This window comes from Clarias gariepinus, chromosome 6 (assembly GCF_024256425.1).
Source record: "Clarias gariepinus isolate MV-2021 ecotype Netherlands chromosome 6, CGAR_prim_01v2, whole genome shotgun sequence".
Taxonomy (NCBI): domain Eukaryota; kingdom Metazoa; phylum Chordata; class Actinopteri; order Siluriformes; family Clariidae; genus Clarias; species Clarias gariepinus.
This window is the reverse complement of record NC_071105.1, coordinates 24345824-24365856: the sequence shown is the minus strand read 5'-3', so window position 1 is coordinate 24365856 and position 20033 is coordinate 24345824. Positions and strand designations below refer to the sequence as shown.

Sequence of the window (20033 nt, the reverse complement as noted above, 5' to 3'; positions counted from 1 at the left end):
TAAGAATTAACATTGTCACTTTTATTACTTTTGCCTTGTGTTCAGATTGGCTAATTAAATTGGGAGTGGCAAGCTCTATGTGGTGAAAGATGATCCAGCGGAGTTGGCACCTTGTGGCACAGTGCCAGCATAGCACTCTGCTTCTTTTCACCCTCCGACACACACACACACACACACACACTAAGATATCCCTTCAGCAGCACAGACCGATAAGGCTATTACATCAGCCTGTTTTTAAAGCGTGAATTAAAATCTGTATGCTGCACTGATGAATACAGCCATTGGCAAATCTAATTAGCGAAATATTATATTTAGTAAACAGCTTTAATGTATTCCATAGACTTTATTCATTCATATTCATATGGATTTAAATACTCTCTCTCTCACTCTTTTGTATAATGTTCCCCTGTATAACAGGTTACACACACACACACACACACACACACACACACACACAGTCATGCAGTCCCATCCCCCCCCCCCCCCCCCCCAAAAAAAGAATTTATATATATATATATATATATATATATATATATATATATATATGCTTACTCTTGAACCAACAAACTGTTCAAATGATTTATCCCTACTCTCAGTATTCATATTACTGTGTTTAAACTTTAAAAATTGCAGTGTCACCAGCACATTTTTCTACAAACGTCCTTAGATATGTTAAAAATATATCTGGGCCGACACAATGTGCTCAATAATCTAATGTTTCTTTTAAAGCATTTATTTTGATAAAAGTCAAATCACTATCACTGCTTTGACAAACCAGTCTGCTGGATTGACAGCCAGGCCTGCCTCTTACTTCTGCATTATTAACAGCTCTATATCTCGAAATGACTCTTTTGGTCACTATTAAGAATATTCTCTGCAATACATGGAAGGAAAAATCTCAATTGCAGCATGGTTGGCCTGAACTAATAAAATGTTGGGATTTTATGACATGCATAAATCTTGTTGTTTCACACGAATGACTGTGGCGGGGAGATAAATGGGCTTGGCGACCACTGTGTAGTTTCAATTCCTAATAATGTGGGGGTGTGCAGGGTTTTAAAATATGCACTGCAGATGGATTGTAACTCCTGTTTTAGATGGAAACCAAAGAAGGCACTTTGTGTTACTTTGTATGCTTGAGGCCTGCCTGAAACCCAATTTAGTTTGACAAGAGGATGCGGGTAAACTGCACCACCTGGACATTTTTATAACATCTGTCCCAAACTTTCAAATGTGATTCATAGGAGAAAGAACAACAGTTCAGCAGTACCACATGCTTGTCATCTTAAGCTAGAAAGAAAAAGAATGCTTGTCAATGCTTCTAATCTTATAGTCCTAGAACAGTTCACAAAGCCTTCATGTTTCATTTTACTCATAATATTAATTCAGACAGATCATTGTATGCAGAATGCCACTATCTGTATGTTTTTGATGTTTATTGTTTATATGAATGTGAATCTATCGTAAGCACAGGTTTACCCAAACTGGATAGTTGAAGACTGAACAAAGTCCAGTTCACCTGTCCAGTTTCGGTGATGTTGTGCTCACAATAGACTCACATTCCTGTTCGTAATTGACAGACGTGGACCCTGATATGGTCTTCGGCCATTGTAGCCTACTCAAGACTATAAGGATTTAATCTTTATGTGTTCTTAGATGCTTTTCTGCTCCCCATGTGTGTATAGCGTGGTTAGTTAATTACCCCACCATCCCACGTTTGTTCCCCTCCAACATCTTTTATCATCAAAGCTTTTCTGCCTGCAGAATTATCCCTACTGTTTTTATTTTGTGCACCATTCTGTGCAAACTTAAATGCTGTTGTACATGTTAATGTCTCATATCTATATATAAATTTTAAATCTCTATATAAAACATCTCTCGCTCTCTCCCTCTTGTATTCAGAGTTCATTGTGTAAAAGGGTTACATAAATAAAATGCAGCTAAACTAAAATGAAAATCCCCAGAAATAAGTAGTTTCTGAAATAGCAAAACCAGCCTGTTTGACACTAGCAACCAAGTCTCAGAGATCATGTGGATTCATCTTGGACTGTGCTGCAGCCACGTGATTGGCTGATTGGATAACTGCATGAATGGCCAGGTGTGCATGTGTTCCCGTTAAAGTGTCCAGTGAGTGTAAATTACTGCAATACCCCACGACTGACAGATTTGTAAAAGTCTTTATTATACTGCGTCGCCGAGCGAGTAGTATGTTATTTAGCCTCTACAGTTTTGTTGTGAGCACACTGTTTGTCCCAGCCGCCTCTTTTCGCTTGCTAAACCAGTACCGTCCCAAAGGGAGGAGGATTTTTACATATTTATCATTTAAGATTGTCCTCCTGTACGCGTTTGGGCGTAGCTTTCTGCATGCAGCAGTGTGTGAGCAGCATCCTAAATGAGAGGAGAGAGAGAGAGAGAGAGAGAGAGAGAAAGCAGAGACACGGGAAGTAAATGAGTATTAGAAAGGAATCAAGGGAGAGCATGTGTCTATGTCAGTGTGAGAGAGAGAATTGAGGAGAGGTAATGAGACGGAGAGAGAGAGAGAAAGAGAGATGTGTGTGATAAAGGGTATGGGTGGTGTGATAACAGTGAGCGGACTCGTGTGTGTGTGTGTGTGTGTGTGTGTGTGTGTGTGATGGGGGTTACTGTGTGTGTGTCAGCGAGCTCTGCTGCAGTAGAGGGAAGTGAGGGGCGCTGCAGTTTGCTCTGATGGAAGAGTCATTGGGGGATGTTACCTCACCACTGAGACATTAAGTCCACCACTCTTTTTGGATGGGTGGGCTCACACTGGAAGGATAGAACCATTTCCTGGTAAGGGATTTCCCTTTTTTTCTTTCCTTTACTCTCTGTTTTTTCAAACTCCAAAATTGTATGCCACTGTTCCTTTGCATACTTTATACAAGATTCGTTTAATTTTTCCCTAGTTCTACATCGTTGCGGACCAATACAGCAATCACTGTTTGTAAACTTAGGAATGATTTCATTTACTGTTTAAAGCTCAAGTGGAATTTAAGAGATAAAGCTGTCACAGCTGATGCAGTAACACTGACAAGGACTGTAATTAATTATGCAATTCGCTAACGTAGCCGCAGTGGCAGGTCTCTAATAAAGAGCACGATGCAAGTTAGGAGAATGTAGTGATCACAGTAAACTGTACTATACAGGCCGTGCAAAGGTTAGGTTTTTTAGACATATATCTAGCATATGAGCGCTTCACTGCAATATGAGATAAATTCATTCTGGTAATTTTGAACACCAAATGATATTAGAGAATGAGAAAAAATGTTTGTGAATGTTTTCTTTGGGTAATTAAAGGGTGCTGAAACACACCAATACCAAAATATTGTACCAAATTGTTTTGGTCATATCAGTATGATTTTTTTAATAATTTTGCAAACCCTTATAAATACACCTTCCAAAGTTTTGTCAAAAATTACAAGCATACACTTGTGTTTATGCTTGTGACTGTGCAGTTTAGTCTAACAAACAATATGCTGGTTTTATATACACTGACCGGCCGAAAAAAAAAAAAAGTAAATATTTAATTGGACCACCTTTGGCTTTGATTACGACACATTTGCCGTGGCGTCGTTTCAAAAAGCTTATGCAATGACACAACATTTATTTCCATCCAAAGTGACATCAATTTCTCTCCAATAACTTGTATTAATGATGGGAGAGTCACGAAAGAGTGGTTCAGCGAGCTTAAGACATGCTGTATGGATTAACCCCAAAGATTCTCAGTGGTGTTAGGGTCTGCACACTGTGCTGTTATGCAGCCTGAACCATTATTTCACAATTTAAGCCAATGAAACCTGACATCTTGGAATATGCCATAAGGGAAGAAAAAAAATCTATTGATGGAAAAATCTGGTTATTTAACTGGTTATTAACCCAGTTTGTTCAGGTCATCAGCTGATCATCCAATTTTTGGGCATGACCTTCTAAAGCACCCCCAGATCACAACACTGCACAAACCGGCTTGTACAACTTGGTCCTAGGCATGATGGGAGCATCACTTTATCTACCTCTCTTCTCACCCTGATGCACCCGTCCAATTATGATCATTAAAAAAATAATAATCTAGACCACATTTATTCCTTGTAGATGATGGTTCAGCTCTATCCTTTCAGGTTTGAATATGCATTGCACAGTTCTAAATTCAATTTCAGTAGTTTCAGCAATCTATTTTTCTTTTCCTTGATACAGGCCAATAATTTAACCCTCCTGAAATAGATCAACATCTTTGCTATGACCACAGGATATGTTTTCTAACATGGTTATTTAAGGAGTGAGAAGCTACTCACTGCATCAGTTAGAGTTAAATAACTTGTTCCCAGCTGAAACATATTAATCACTGCAGTAATTATCCAGTGGAAGCTTCTTATCTATTTGCTTAGTTAAATCCATGTGGTACGAAATTTTTGGGCGAGCAGTGTATATTATTATATATTAAGTTTTGTTGCACACAAAACAATTTTAATTACAACAGTTGTTCAAGTTAATGAATAACATTTAAAACAAAACAAAAGTTCAGTTTGCAATGCATCATCAGCCTCCTCCTCCACCGCTTCAGGAGATGATGACGGCACCTTATCATCAAAGTCCTTGACTGCAGTAATAACTGCAATGCCAGGTGCCAATCTAAAAACAGACAATAGTTGAACACATTTAGTCCATTCCCAGCAAATGGTTTTTAGGCTTGCTTTACTAATCAAGTGACAAATATGCATTTTGTCCAAAAAAGGTGTACGTTCCAAAGAAGGATATATTGCTATTTGCAATATATATATATATATATATATATATATATATATATATATATATACTATATATAATGTTAACATGTTACAGTTAGCATGCAGTAATTTCCTTCATATAAACCAGGGTTCTGTATTAGAGTCAGTAAAGTGTCTCTGAGCCTCAGTGTTTGACCCCATAACATTTCTTTTCCGTAGACAATTTGTTCCAATAGATTCTCTTCTTCTGTCAGTAAGGCAGTGCATTAGAGGAGACACATACAGTAATATATTTGGTTAACCTTAAAAACATATATTTTCAAAAGTAGAGTTGGTGCCCTGGGTTAAAGTACTGATTTTTACTGACTGCATCTTGTGTCAGACCAGGACAAGCAATCATACAGCATTTACTCCAAAAGTGATTTTTATTCTCAGGATAACACACTGTGCAAAAACAAAAACCTGCAGTTGCACCAGGAATAATCATTTCAACTGTTAAGAATAATTATTACAAAAAGCTAATTAATATTAGATATTACTCAACAAAAATATTATATTTTATGTTGTATTTGATAATTTTCTTTCATTTTACTGTGGTCATTTTTGCAGTATAATTAAACATAGTGCAGACCAGCAAAGAAACATTTCCACAAGCTCACAACAGCTACCGAAGTTGGCAGATGAAGGCTAGAAAGTGTTTTTTCCAATACTCATAAAAGGCAGCAGATGTGTCTTTTTGAACTGCTTCTCATGTAACAGGGAGAGAGGAAAGTCATCTTTCTGAACCAATTATGCTATCTTACACTCCAGGCCATGGTTGGCTGTGATATCATCAGGATTTGAACCTGCAATCTCTCCCACTGATCAAGCAAAAGCTTAGCAGTGCCATCCAACAATCTTTTGTTAGGTTTTCATCTTGGTTTACTCCTCTGATTGCAGATAAACATGTTCACTATGATTTATGTGCATTTAAGATTCGTTTTGCAATACTAGCACAATGCTTAAACATATAAAGAACCATCATACCTGTTTGAGACATGCCAGCTGGATTACATAGGAACACATAGAACATAGGTTACGAAGGTGTTATATCATTTTAGTAATTTAGTAGTTCTATGTGTCCCTATATACAAATCCATTTTTCCCCAAATCCTGAAATCTATTTTTCCCAAAATTCACTGCTCTCTTCCACCTCTTAATAAAAAAAAAAATCAGTGAATCTTCACTGTCCAGAGCCTGGTACATTTAGTCAATAAACATGGTCAAAGACAGGCTATTTCCACAGAAATAAGCAACTGACCATTCATGAAGCATGTCCCAAATCTCCCTGGGAAAAACACATTAAATGACATGAACAAAACTTTTATTATGTTCCATGACCTCTTTTTAGTTCAGTGACTATATTTTGTTCTGAACGACTCATTGTGTAGCTGTGTTCAGAATTCCCCCACTGTGTATCAGTGTTCTAAATTCTGGAAACAAACAAACGCAAGTGCAGAGATCCAGATTTCAATCTGTATAATTCTGAAGCTCATGGCCATAAATGTATGCAAAAGATATCAGGCATCAAGTAAGCACTAGACTGACACTGCTTTTTCAAAATGTAATGCTTGCAAAATCTGCCAATATTTATTCCCAATAGTAAAGCATAAATAAGGCTCAAGGGCAACTTTTATTTATAACCACACATCCTCTAAACAACCTGGGTGCTCGGGAACAAAATATTGTAACAACACAAGAAATTGATGAAAATTGGATAAATCACCAGCCTGATCATCTTCCATCATCAACACCTCACTGATTCATGCCATTGGTTTGTGGTTAAATGATTAGTACGTCATTGTGTGGCTCAACCAACAAAAAACATTTCTCTGAAACCGGTCAAGTACAGGGACTGGACTGAAAGTGAGAGCGAAAAACAAGATTCAGTAGGAAGCTTGGAGAATTATTCCTCGATATTACCTAGTAATACAAGACGTTCTGGCACTTTGGAAGTTAAATATATAGAGAAATGGGGTGTGGGGCTCAAGACTTTTGTACAGCACTCCATATAGACACCTGATCCTATTTGACTACTGAACATCCCATTTCAGAATTAGTCCACTGTTGGTGGTATAATAACCTTCAATAAGCCTAAACCCCCCTTAGAAAGCTTTCATTTAAATTTGTGGGATATGGCTGTGGTGATTTGTCCATTCAGGTCATTTGCCCTGTCAGCCAGAGGAGAATCATTACTGTTCATCCCAAATGTGTTCAGTGGTGTTCTGACTACTCAAGTTCTTCCTGTCCTACCTTGGTGGATTACTTCTTTATAGAGCTCACTTTGAGCACGGGGGCACTGTCATGCTGTAACATGTTTGGATCACTTGATTCCAGTGAAGGACAATTTTAATCTTCTGTCATACAAAGGCATCCTATACAATTATGTGCTTTGCAGCCAGAGTCTGAAACAAACACATAGGCTATGTAAGCCTGACTAGCAGGTGTCCAAACTTTTGGCAATATACTGTGGTGTTTGTTCTAGAGATTTTTTTTCATCAATAGATCAGAGGAACAGACTGAGGGGAAATCCTTCCTCTTCCAGATGGTCTCTGTGTTACAGGAACGTAGAACATCCAGAGTGCAATATGTTGTTTTCAAAACAGAATACATTATGCATTTTAATATCTTCTCATTATATGACATTTTCGTATGACCGCAAGTTTAAAAGAATGTCTACTGTATAGTGTAATATCAGTCAGGTTTTGACAGAAGAAGAGGCTAGAGCTAGATTAAACACATTTGACTTTGAATGACCACAGCATCGCTGCAAGCCAGGAAGGTAATTAGGTACAGTATGTCCTTTCTCTATTTGGTCTATGGTGGCCTTGTGTTTAAGAATTCTGTCTTGAAACCTGTCCTTATTTTATTGTTGCCAACTTTGGCTTCATACCCTCTGCTCATTTTTTTTCTTTCAGAGGAGAAAGGGACATCAGCACAATTGTGTTATGTACTTGTTTTCATTTTGGATAGGACAGTATTTCTCAATCAGAACTCCATGTCCCACACATTCCAGTTTTTTTTTTCCGACAGCCATTTTAAAAGAAGCATTCATCTGATTCCACTGAGTGATTTGAAGTTTTTCAATTAATTGATCCATGTACAGTATGTAGTGCTCAAGTACCCAAGACTGAGACTGACCAGTTGGCAGGGCATTTTATGAGTTTCCAAGTCTGTTCTTAAGTGGTTCCTAAGCAAGGTTTAGACATTCAGCTTCATTATAAAATGTTGTAGGTTGTATTCAATAATATGTTGTAGGCTTTAGATCTACAGTAGTTGTAATTTAGTTCTGCAAATTGTGCTGCAGGGAGGATGCAGTGTAGAGGTTCAGAAGACTCTACATATAGCTAACTACAGTTCGTTGTCTAATATAGTTTTCACATATTATAATTTACCCCTTGTGAAGCTTTTTTTTTTCTTTTGGCCGGCTGCCACTTTGCTCAATCAGCTGTTACTGCTTAAAGGCTTGATTAAAAAAGGTATTAGACATTTGAAAGTTGCACTGTGTGTACTATATCAACTAAGGAGATATTAAATATTCCAGTTGTTCTAACAGACCATACATCTTTGATAAAAAAAAAATGAACCTTTAGTTTAGTACATTATTCTGTATATAGTAAATAGAGCCATTAATTTTAGTTTAAATAATCAAATACTTTTCTATTTCAGATTGCTTGTACATGTTGATTGTCATAATTCAGACAAATATAAGGCAGTGAATGTGTATCTCCTATCTAGAGATGTCAGGGTTAACGCCAGTGAGTTTGGCAGCCACATGGATCGCTTCTTTCCAATTGTCTTGCTTGATCATTTATCCGTTGCTGCGAAATTGCCTGTCTCCTAAACTCAGACAAATCACTTCTTCATCTCCCTGTCTCTCTGAGGGAGATTGAGAAACCAAGTGAAAGCTACATATGCTGTACACAGATTGTTTAGAGTACAGATCCGAGCTCAGCTTTTCAGTATTTCTGGTGACAAGTTTAAGAGGAATGGTGCTTTTGTATCTGTTATGTATTAGGTTCTAGTGTGTTAGTTGGTGGGAAAGCACTTTTATTTTTGCATAGATATAGCATACCTGCCTACCATACATTTCCATCATTTTAGTCCATGCAAGGGCAATAGACAAAAGCCAAGGCCCTGGTCTGTCAGGAACACTTTAAAATACCAAGTCCAAGTCTAGTGGGAAGCATTCTAATAAGAGTCTGTAGTGGCTGATAGGTTGTAAGAGTGAAAAGGGCAGACTCATCATATTCCCTGTGCAGGCAGAATGGAAAAAAAAACGATAGGATGTTGTCAATCAATACTTCAGCTATAGTGAGCAAATGTCAGTCTAACATGGCAAATATGCTCTGGAACAGTGGAGAATAGGCAGTGGATAACAGTTAAGGGGTGGAGGATTAGCAGAATCCATATTCCTTAAGGATGCTTAAGGAACCAGCTTCCAGAATGCTTAGAATCCTCTTTTAGAATACAGAGAAATAAGCAGCCTCATAATTATGATAAATGACAATAGTTTTGTTGTTGCAATTTAAAAACAAGTTGCAATTTAAAATGGAAGCTTATGCACTGTGCACTTTGCATGTCCTGAGTAATGATCTCATGTTATTCCTCTTCTGGCTCAAGACCATATCAATAGTAATCATGCTGGATCAATAGTAGCCATTTAGAATGTAACACATACACTCTCTCAGAGGGCACTGTTTTTTTATTATCTTTCGTCAGCTTTATATAACACAGCAAAGTTCATTCTCTCACTCGCTACCTGGCATATCACGAGCTCGAGGGACAGTGTAGTGCAAAAGTCAGTAAAGTGTAGTAAAGAGAGTTTACCAAATACACCAACTGCTCCTGAAAAAAAGAAGAAATATACCTCTTTCACACTCCTAGTTTTTCATCTTGTTTTTTAACCTCCTTGTGGTTTTTATACTTAGTTGAGCTTCTTTGGTGACTGGTAATGTTCAATATCCTGTGTCCAGATCTGATTTGTACCGCTTCATATGCATCAGCCTCTCTTAAATTTTTACATAAATAAATTAAGCTTTTTAAAGATAAGTCTAACAAAGAGTGACTCATTAGTATTTAGCCCTTGGCAATGTAGTAATAACACACTTATTCAATTATGTCAGCCCGTAACATTGCAATTTGTTTAGTTTTTATAAACAAAGTTCTGTACAAAGTGTTTAGTATACTTTGCTTTATGTTAATATAAATGTATAAAGCTGTGTAAGAATCTGATGGAGGTATTGGGAAGGAGACTTTGCATCGTCAACTCACAATTTATAGTGTCTGGATGTCAGCTGATGCTTAAGATTCATGTTCAATTTATTTAATGGAACACTCTGCTCCTAGAACTCTCTGCTCAGCCGATGGCCAAGACTTGACAATACTTTTTTTTTAGGCTTGTTTTTTCCCCCAACATCTGACAAAATGTTTAATAATAACAAAAGATACACAAAATTGTAACTTAAAAAAAAAAAAAAAAAAAACCTATTTAGCACTACGATCATTAAAAAAAAAAAATATGAGGTAGACTGGTCCTAGTCTGACACATAGCTAATAAGTCTCTTCAGTACCCACCCAGGAAGCTGTTCCTTCGTTTCGGATGTCTATTGAAGACATCACTATAAACCTGAAATAATAACAGTACCAATTCTTTCTCTTTTTGATCAACCTGAATATGGTTATGAACCATATAAATAATAGAGTTGCAACTGAAAAATAGAAGCTAACAAGTGCATTTAACATTCACTAGCAGCTAAAATTAGCTAGCGTTTAGTGCATTGTTGCTAAGCATTATGCTAACATAACGTTACAAATCGTATAGAAATGCTAGCACAATTAGCGTAGTGTTGTTTTATGTTTTCGCTACAAGACAAAAATACACAAACAGCTTTTAAAATAAGTACTGAGATTAGTATTACAAGTAATATTATTTAAATATATATTTCTTTACGGGCTAATGGAAAGTTAAGAAGAATAACAGATAGATCTTTTACCGTCTATGGTAAAAAAAAATGGTATGCCTGCAGATGTTGTGATTAATAAATATAATTTTGTGAATAATATTGTAATTATTCACAATTGGAAATATTATTAAATTAATTAAAAAATTTGGCATTTATTAAATATACTCTTATCCTCACCCATGAGAAAATCACTGTGAAGCACTCTCACTCATGAGAAAATTATATTACAGCAGAACCTTGGTTCACGAACGCCCCCGAGTGTGACCAAATCGTTTGACGACCAGAAATTTACCTAAAAGTTCTCTATGTTTGCGAACTTCACCTCGGAACACGCCCCAAAACCGCCACCTCAAGCTGCCCCTATGAGCTAAACAAAGGGATAAGTGTGTCATGAGTGTATCCACTCTTGTGCACAGTGCAGGGACATCCAAGTCTTTGCTGAGAAGTATCATCCAAACAAAGCTGTGGCAAACACCTGAGTGCTACACCTTATAAACGATGATACGGTGTCTTTTTTGTGCAGTGCATAAAAAAGTTATCTTTCTGGATACATGTTTAGTGAAAACAGCTGCCCCATATGAACCAGAGGCCAAGAAACAAAAATGAGAGAAAACCCCTGAAGGAGAATTACCCCGTGTTATTCCTTCCATATACTAACCTCCTCCCCAACCATATTCCTCTCCTCCATTCCTTCACATCAGTGAGTCTCCCTAAGGAAGGTGCACAAACAATACATGTAAAAATGAAGTGTTTGCTCTCTCCTGTACTTTTTATAGTTATATTTAGTGCTGTATTATTTTTGTATCCTTGTAAGGCTTTTTTATACGTTGTTTTATATTTTGTGACATAAGCAAAATAATTAATAATGAAGTATAGTTCATAGTGACAGAGAACAGATTGATTCTATTTACATGTCACATCAGGTTACGAACAGAACTTAGGAACGATTTATGTTCGTGAACCGAGGTTTCCACTTTATATGCTTTGACCCGAGAACGTTTGTCTTTATCGAATATGCTTATGAAATACATTTCTGAACTTAATACGGTGAGTTTTGGTGTAGTTTCCCACATTTAAATCCATTCTTAATTGCTGTTTTTTTTAGGCAAGTTTTTTGTCATTAGACCATGTAGAGGGTTCGTGTTTAATATTTGTCCTCAAGTGGGGTGATAACGGGTGATAAAGCCCACTTGTACTGCCCTGAAGGCGGTCCCCCCCCCTTTTTTTTTTCTTAGAAAAAGAACATTTCGATTTGTGCAAAGAAGAGCTGTATTTATTGTCAGTTTGGGATTACTAGAGAACAGTTGCTTTCACAGCTGTGATTATATTTGTACTTTTTCTTTTGCCATTTAATCAAGGTAAGTGAATTCAGGTTCTGTGGTTTATTGATTGCAACTACCAAAAATAAATAATAATAAAAAAAATATATTTTACATTGTAGTATTTGTAGTAGTACACTTGAGACAACTCGAAACAGAAAATCAGTAATAGTAGCGGTACCAAACCCTCCTTGATATACTTACACTGGTTGTTGGTACATAATAATTATAATCTATATAAATAAAAAGTTTATGTCTGTACATTGTTTAGAAGTTGCTCTTTCAATGAGATCTTTACTTTTCATACATTGGTGGACCTGAAACCGTTCTCAGGAAATTTTCTGTCTGTCTGTCTGTCTGTCTGTAAATCTGTATGTCTGTCCAGCCAGACTTGTCACAGCATCACACAAAAATAAATAGAGAAGTATGTTTTCACCCAAATTAATCCATTCAACATCCTCTACGCATACGAAGCCTACGAAAGTTTAAGATATAAATCTGAAAAATGGAAAACACTACCTTCTACTTCAGTCTTTGACATTGTCATATGAATCTCTTCAGATCAGATTACTGGATGAAAATCTTCAATCTTGCAATAGTAAATTAATAATGCACAGCTACTAAACAAGACAAGCCCTTTTAAGACAAATGTCTCTTGCCATTTGTGGTTGGAAAGCCTGATCCTGTTATGCCTCTCTGTGGTTTTCCACAGCACCGCTTCGCTGTCGTTGGTCTTTCGTACCTGCTTTCACACACATAGTCCAAAACTCCTTAGCTGCACCTGTTTCTCTTATATTGTTGTTTACATGCAGGCTTCACATTTATTTGTTGTAACCTTAAAGCACCACTGTTGAAAGATCATAAAGGTATATATTTCTTTCTACATTCTTAGTAGTACTGATTTAAGTGTCTTACTATAAATCTAAACTGCCCCCCGGAAGTCGGCTTCCTACCTACAGCAGCAGGTAGAAGTGTTAATATACTATGTAGATTCTTACAAGTCAGCCATTTTTTGTACAGGAAAACATTGAGTCTTTTCTATCTCAGGGATAGAAAATCTTCTATCTTCTATCTTTAATGAGTTTGTGTTCTCTTACAGGAACACTGAGTGCCTAGCTGGGGATCATGAAGTGGAACCTCTTCAAGAAGAAACCAGAAGCCATGGTGGGTCCTGAGCCCACAGGTTTGGGAACAAACCCACCCAGCACCATGACCATGGCCCCTGGCCCTGCTCTATCCACTGCAGCAGATAACTCCACAAAGTCTGGAGGCTCTTCCGTGGATGAGCTATTTGAGACGATCAGGAACAAATTCCTTAATGAGATCGAGACAATCCCATGTAAGTTTATCAAGTGTTTTTGTTGCTTTTGTGCTGAGTTGTGCAACACCTTATCTTTCAATTAAGTGAACATGCTACCTGGATCCAATGTGCTGACCAAACTGGCTCTTATCCAAAATACAATCATATGAGATGAAATTTATCATCATCATCAACATCATCACATACTCAGTTTACATCTAGCTGTCCACTGTGAAAGCTGCAAGGTTGGGAAGGCATTGTAAGTAGGCGATACGTGGTGTTACATACTGCATATCCTTATTGCTCAGTGTTCTATAACTGAAGTATTTGCTTGTGTTCATATGATTAGCATGGGTTCTTTATTATTATATATAATAGTTCTATTTATACATACATTTACATCATTTGGAAGATGCCCTGATTCAGAGCAACTTCCAAAAGTACTTTGTAGTCTGTTTGAGATACAGTGGGTGAAATAAGTATTTGCTCCCCTACAGATTTTCTAAGTTTGCCCAATTACAAAGAAATGAAGGGTCTATAATTTTTATCTTAGGTTTATGGATTGAGACAGAATATCAACCAAAAATCCAGAAAAAGCACATGATACAAATGCTATGAATTAAGTCGCATTTCAATGAGGGAAAATAGGTATTTCATTCCTTACCAACCAACAATAATTCTGCCTCTCACAGACTGGTTATGTGCTCTTGTGGTACACATATTAATTTAAGAAGTTGCTCCTAACAACAATGTGGTATGTGTATAAAAGCCACCTGTCCACAAAATCTCTATCTTCTATTCAAACCTCACCACCATCAGCAAGGCCAAAGAGCTGTCAAAGCAAGTGAGTAACAAGATTTTAGACCTGCACAAGGCTGGAATGGGCTACAAGACCATCAGCTAGAAGCTTGGTGAGAAGGGGGCAACTGCTGGAGCGATTTTTTACAAATGGAAGAAATACAGAGTAACCATTAATGGCCCTATATGCAAGATTTCACCTCCTGGAGTAAGAATAATCATGAGAAAAATGAGGGACCAGTTGGGAGCACAGTCTCCGAACAAACCATTGGTAACACAATACGCCTGCATGGATTGAATATCAAAATTGGGATTAACTGCTGTGGTCAGATGAGACCAAAATTGAGCTCTTTGTCATCAACTTGACTTGTTTTTTTGGGGGGAATAAAAATGCTGACTATGACACTAAGAACACCACAGTCCCTACAGTCAAGCACGGAGGTGGAAACATTACGCTTTGGGGCTGTTTTCTCTGCTAAAGGTACAGATTGACTTTGCAGCATTGAGGGGCCAATGGATAAGGCCATGTGTTGTAAAATTTTGGATGAGAACGTCCTGAAGATGGGTCGTGGATGGGTTCCAGCATGAAAATGACCCAAAACATACTGCCAAGGCAACTGAGGAGTGGCTCAAGAATAAGCACATTAAGGTCATGAAGTGGTCTAGCCAGTCTTTAGACCTTAATCCAATAGAAAATTCACAGAGAGAGCTGTAACTTTGCGGTGCCAAGCAACAGGCAAGAAACCTTAAACATTTAGAGAAAATCTGTAAAGAATAGTGGATCAAAATGCATCCCAAGATGTGTGCAAATCTGGTAAACAACTACAAGAAACATCTTCCCACTGTGCTTTCCAGCAAGGGTTTCTCCACCAAGTACTAAGACATGTTTTGCTTGAGGATCGAATACTTATTTCCCTCATTAAAATGCAACTTAATTCATAACATTTGTATCATTCGCTTTTTCTGGATTTTTGGTTGATATTCTATCTCTATCCTGTACCATAAACCTATGATAAAAATTATAGATCCTTATTTCCCCCACTGTACATATCTTCATGCTAATACAAATAGGTCAGGATCTAAGAATACCAGCATCAAAAACATTACAAATTAAGGTTTCAGTTCTTATTTTTAAATTAGTGGTCATGTAATGCTTAGTGAAAAGGTTGTTGTATTTTTTTGTATTTTTTTATTTTGTAGTTTATGTATTAATCTATAACCATTAATCTCTCCCTCTCTCTCATGTTACTTTGGTGTGTTGTTGTGTTACAGTGCCTCCCTGGGCACTGATTGCAATCGCCGTAGTGGCGGCTCTTCTCATCGTCACCTGCTGCTTTTGCATCATCAAGAAGTGCTGCTGCAAGAAAAAGAAGAACAAGAAAGGAAAGAAGGGCAAGGATGGCTTCAACATGAAGAATATGCAGGGTGGAGATGTATGTAAAATGAAAGAAGTTTAATGGATCCAACCCCCAAACAGATCACAATAAGCCTGAAAATTCTGTATGATATGCTCTACAGGGAAAACTACTTATAAGTCCTGCTTTTTGTATTGCATTGATGTATTCTTAGTGTTTTACAGTTAATAGTACAAAAGTGGAGCAGTCTAGCACAGTGGTTCTGCCCGCATAAGAGCCTGATGTAAATGAAAAGGATTTAGAAGTAACGCTGAGCTCTATCTGGAAATAAGAACAGATGTGTGTGAAAAAAAAGACCATCCAGTCATGTTATTTTGCGAATTCATTTACTGTGTTTGTGAGTAATGTGTCGTATCTCATTGTGTTCTCTGATGAGAAAAGACACGCTGACAAAGCAGGAATACTTTGTGCTTTGTTGCCACGTTTTGTGTTATGAAAAGTTTTAATAAATGCTTTTCTTGATTTTTTTTTGTATAAGTGATAGCAATTCAACTGAGTCAAGTGCTCATCGTTAGGGATCGCAACCAGAGTTCCTTTTGCACTGTGTCTTTTCTCAGACTGGTGTTCTTGGTGTTGATGTGGCTCTTTCTGCTGTCTCTCATTCTCTTCCTGGTGTGTCTCTTGAGTTCATCCTCTTCCTCTCTCTCTTTGCTCCCTTCCCTCCCGCTTTGTGTCTTGTATGTGCGTGCCACTTTGCGTGGCGCTCATGGCTGGCGGCACTACGGTAGGTGAACGGACGAACGGCTCAGCTCTTTGGCCGCCGAGTGCTAGCATATGCCATGCTGGGCAGGGGCTGAATACCAAATGGCTCCCTGTTGGGCATTTAGTGCACTATATAAGGTGCAGAAGCCTGGCTGTGTACAAAACTTTATACTACATGGTTTTGGACATAGCAAATACTTTCTAAAACCTATGTAGTGTACTTTATTTCGAATAAGGAGCCAGGTGGGATTTGGTCAGGGTTTGGCAGAACAGACATTGTAAATTCCTTGTTTTTTTCTGTCACTACTTGACAAGAAAGGGGAAAAAAAAACACAGGAAAGTTACAATGCAAATGATTATATGAATTGAACAATAATGACCGGATTAAACATATGATATGCGAATGAAATGACTCACTAATACTGACAGGTTATGGATTCTCGAATCAGAGGCAACCCATAAGACTTACAATGAATGCATGTGTTAAAGGGCATAGCTATTTTACAGTATCAGAAAAATAAATCTAACCATAACAGTTGCAGAATAACAGGCTGATACGACTTCTTTTAATATCGGGGTAAGGGGGGTAGACAACATGCAACAACCATTACAGTATTTGAGAGATTTCAGCATGCTATGCCCTTTAATTTGCTGCTATAGGGAGATCATTAGGAATGGGCTTGAGACTTACAATTTTTTTGGTGGCACTCTGCTAGGAGCACTCATAAACAGCAACATGCAAACATAATTCTCTTCTTTTCAATTAACAGAGAATTCATATTTCCACAAACAAGATCAAACTAAAGGGAACATAGACGGTCCATAATGACATACATTTTTTTAGTTGTTTAAATATCATGTCATGGTGGCTTAGTGGTTAGAACAAGGTGGGGGGTTAGATTTTTAATTTCTGATGGCAGTCCATCCATTTAGTTGTGTGATAGATAGACATATTCTTTTAAAATAAATTAGTTAAATATTTAGTTTTTAATTTTCACTAATCATGTACAAATTTAAGATGCAGTGATTTATTTAAAAACATAAATGTTCCCCATTAAATTGGTCATGTTTTGTTTTTTTATCTGCGATTGGTTACAGTATGAACGATGGAAAAAGAAAGAAAGAGTCAGCAAATTAAGACCCAGAAATAGCACAATTGAATCTGTTTCACTATAAAGCATATTTCTGCTCACTGGTTATTCCTGTGAGTGTTACTGCATATCAGTGAATTAGATCATGCTCATGAGAAAATGGGCCAGGCAGGACTAAATTATACACAGCAAGTTTGAACAGCAATTTCTGGGACTATTATCTTTAATTTGGTCTTGAACACATAATGATCTTTAATAATGAACATGAACATATATAAATATTAACAACAACAACAAAAATCTTACAGCATGGTAAGTAGGATTGGATGGGTTTACCAATGATAAATGATAAAACAAACATTGTCTTATGTGATTCATTACATGGATTAAAGGCAGGTTTTAAAGTGCCAGTAATACAAATAAAATCTAAACACATCAACTGTGCTTATAACACACAAAAGCTCAGTGTCAATAGCTTCCACTCATAGTGAATTATTATTTTTGGGGGGTAAAGCGATAAACGTCTGTGTGATTTCTAAAAGTGTCACCAAAAGAAATTGTGAGCTTAAGTCACTTGCAACATCCAGCCCTGAATGACTGCACTGGTACGAGGCTGCTGTGACAGGCGTATTGTTAGGAGAGGCTGGTAGGAGCACACTTACACCCTACTGCACCGAGAGGCTAACAGGAACCCTGAGCTTGTGGCATGCTGCAGACAGGAAGCATAAACATATGTATCTGAAATTCTGCTCTGACATTTCCATTTTCATGCACTTCCTCCTGCAGAAACAACAGGATGATGACGATGAAGACGGAGAAACAGGTTTAACTGAGGAAGAGAAGGAAGAAGAGGAAAAAGAGCAGGAGAAACTGGGCAAGCTGCAGTATTCTTTGGATTACGACTTCCAGGATAACAAGGTGTGATTTCCTGTATCAATGCACTGATTCTGCGGCACTGCAAGAATACATAAGATCATGCGCATACTGGTCAAGAGATTCAGTGTTCTAGTCAAACATCAGAACAGACAAAAATCATCACTAATCCTCACAGTTTGTTTTAAGTTTATGTTTACTGTTCCCGATGATTCTTGTCCTTTGCTGATGAAAATAATGAGGTCTTACTGTATACTGTTATAGCTGATCTACCTTTTGCATTTTGGGATGATTTACTGCTGTTTATCAATGCAACCAATGGTTCACTTTTTAGACATTCAGATGGGTCTCCAGGGTTTGTGTACAAATAATATGACAAAAAAATCCATGCTTTTTGTACTTTCATTTTTGTATTAGCCAGGGCTTAAACAAGCCAATTATTTTTTTTCCCTGTTGTGACCCTGTATAAGAAGATACCCATCCCTGACTTATGATCAGCTCTGTGGTTCTCAGGTGGGGTTGTGGGTTTAGCAGGAGTCCTTTTACATACTGTAGACACTAAAATGGAGCATTTAGAAGAGGAGTGAGTTAAAGCAAGTTTGTTGTATGAAATACTTATTATCTCAGAGGTATTTCAGATGGAGCATTAACAGGAACATCTTTGGGGACCTCTGAGACCTATTTCTTTAAATTGCTAAAGAAATAGGAAAATATATAGGACCTTTGTATTTCCAGCCAGCTCAAAGCAGTCAGGCTGTCGCCCGTAGAGCATTGTCAAATTATGTAAAACATCCATATTTTCCCTATTTTGATATTTGACATGAACAGTAAATGAAGCTCTTTATGATCTGTACCTTTATGCTTTTATTTGTCATGCTACTGACACATGATTGGCTGTTTTGGCAACTGCATAAATGCCCAGAAGTAATGGTATTCCTAATAAAGTATTAATAGTATCAACATTATGTATTATGAGGAAACTTATCTGAGACTGTTCTTCAAACTTTATCTAACAGTCTCGTGCTTTCTTTCCTCTTACTGATTTATTTGCCAGTTGACAGTGGGGATCTTGCAATGTGCTGACCTGATTTCCATGGACTCTGGAGGAACCTCAGACCCTTACGTTAAAGTGTTTCTCCTGCCTGACAAAAAGAAAAAGTTTGACACCAAGGTGCACAAAAAGACGCTGAATCCTGTGTTCAACGAGACGTTTGTTTTCAAGGTATTGTTTTCTTCTGTATTGGTATGAATAATATTCTATACTGCATTTATGTTCCAAAATCATAACATATAGATGAAAAAGTCACTGCACATCTATATATTAATCACAACCTGTAATTCATAGGAAATCTAAGATGTGATTTTGCCGTATACGAGAGAGTAAGAAAAGATGTGCATGACTTCATGTCTATTATTGAACTGTGCTAATGCAGTGAATTTACCACCTGGGGAGCTTCCCAGGCTCCTGAGTGTCCTACAGTAGAGGAGAACAAAAGCCTTTATACTTACTATGTATAGTGTGGAGTGCTAAAATTAGATATGAATTTCCCAGAGCACCTTCTAATGAACATTCTACAGATATACAGTATGTGTGGCAGCATGGGATCACATGATCAAATTTTGACACTTTCCACTGTATTGCAGTTCTCGAAATATACAGTCTTTCCTGTAATAAAATGTTCCTTCTACATTTGTAGACTATGAGACTGAAACCTTAAGGTCTTCAAGGCCTTCAGCGCAGGTTTTATTTTTCTTAAAGTAATAATAATTCTTGTCACTTGAATTAGTGTATTA

At 37.3% G+C, this 20033-nt stretch overlaps 1 protein-coding gene across 5 annotated transcripts in view; it reads left to right on the top strand.

The window, feature by feature from the left end:
- Nucleotides 1–20033, top strand: part of LOC128526544 (synaptotagmin-2) — a 55365-nt gene that overhangs the window by 19809 nt on the left and 15523 nt on the right. Inside the window, exons 1-5 of one of the 5 annotated variants that reach the window (XM_053498513.1) lie at nt 2389–2808; nt 13160–13399; nt 15431–15591; nt 18162–18284; nt 19294–19461. In XM_053498513.1, coding sequence (XP_053354488.1) covers nt 13186–13399; nt 15431–15591; nt 18162–18284; nt 19294–19461 — 666 coding nt within the window. In that variant the 5' untranslated portion in view covers nt 2389–2808; nt 13160–13185. Of the gene's footprint in view, nt 1–2388; nt 2809–12026; nt 12100–12965; nt 13026–13159; nt 13400–15430; nt 15592–18152; nt 18285–19293; nt 19462–20033 lie in introns of those variants that run through there. The other 4 variants (XM_053498508.1, XM_053498510.1, XM_053498511.1 and 1 more) reach the window with 4 other exon arrangements.